The following is a 262-nucleotide window of genomic DNA, read 5'->3' as shown; positions in this document are numbered from 1 at the left end:
ACCGCCGGTGGAAGTCATCGGCAGAGATTTCCTACGAGGAGGCCCTACGGAGGGCGAGGAGGAACCGGCGGGAGGGCGTAGGCGTCTACTCGCAAGTGCCCCTGCCCTATGTCAGCCCCTATGCCTACGTGGCCAGCGACTCGGAGTACTCGGCGGAGTGCGAGTCCTTGTTCCACTCCACCGTGGTGGACACGAGCGAGGACGAGCAGAGCAACTACACAACGAACTGCTTTGGAGACAGCGAGTCGAGCCTGAGCGAGGT

The 262-nt window shown here is 63.0% G+C and overlaps 1 protein-coding gene across 1 annotated transcript in view; it reads left to right on the top strand.

Moving 5' to 3' along the window:
- DACT1 (dishevelled-binding antagonist of beta-catenin 1) overlaps window positions 1-262 on the top strand; it is a gene marked incomplete at its 5' end in the record, with an annotated part of 7607 nt that overhangs the window by 6994 nt on the left and 351 nt on the right. The window contains one exon of the mRNA XM_010137492.1: window positions 1-260. Coding sequence (XP_010135794.1) covers window positions 1-260 — 260 coding nt within the window. The remainder of the gene's footprint in view (window positions 261-262) is intronic.

The sequence above is a fragment of the Buceros rhinoceros genome, unplaced genomic scaffold (genome assembly GCF_000710305.1).
Source record: "Buceros rhinoceros silvestris isolate BGI_N320 unplaced genomic scaffold, ASM71030v1 scaffold5416, whole genome shotgun sequence".
NCBI classification, from domain to species: domain Eukaryota; kingdom Metazoa; phylum Chordata; class Aves; order Bucerotiformes; family Bucerotidae; genus Buceros; species Buceros rhinoceros.
This window is presented reverse-complemented; position numbering and strand designations above follow the sequence as displayed.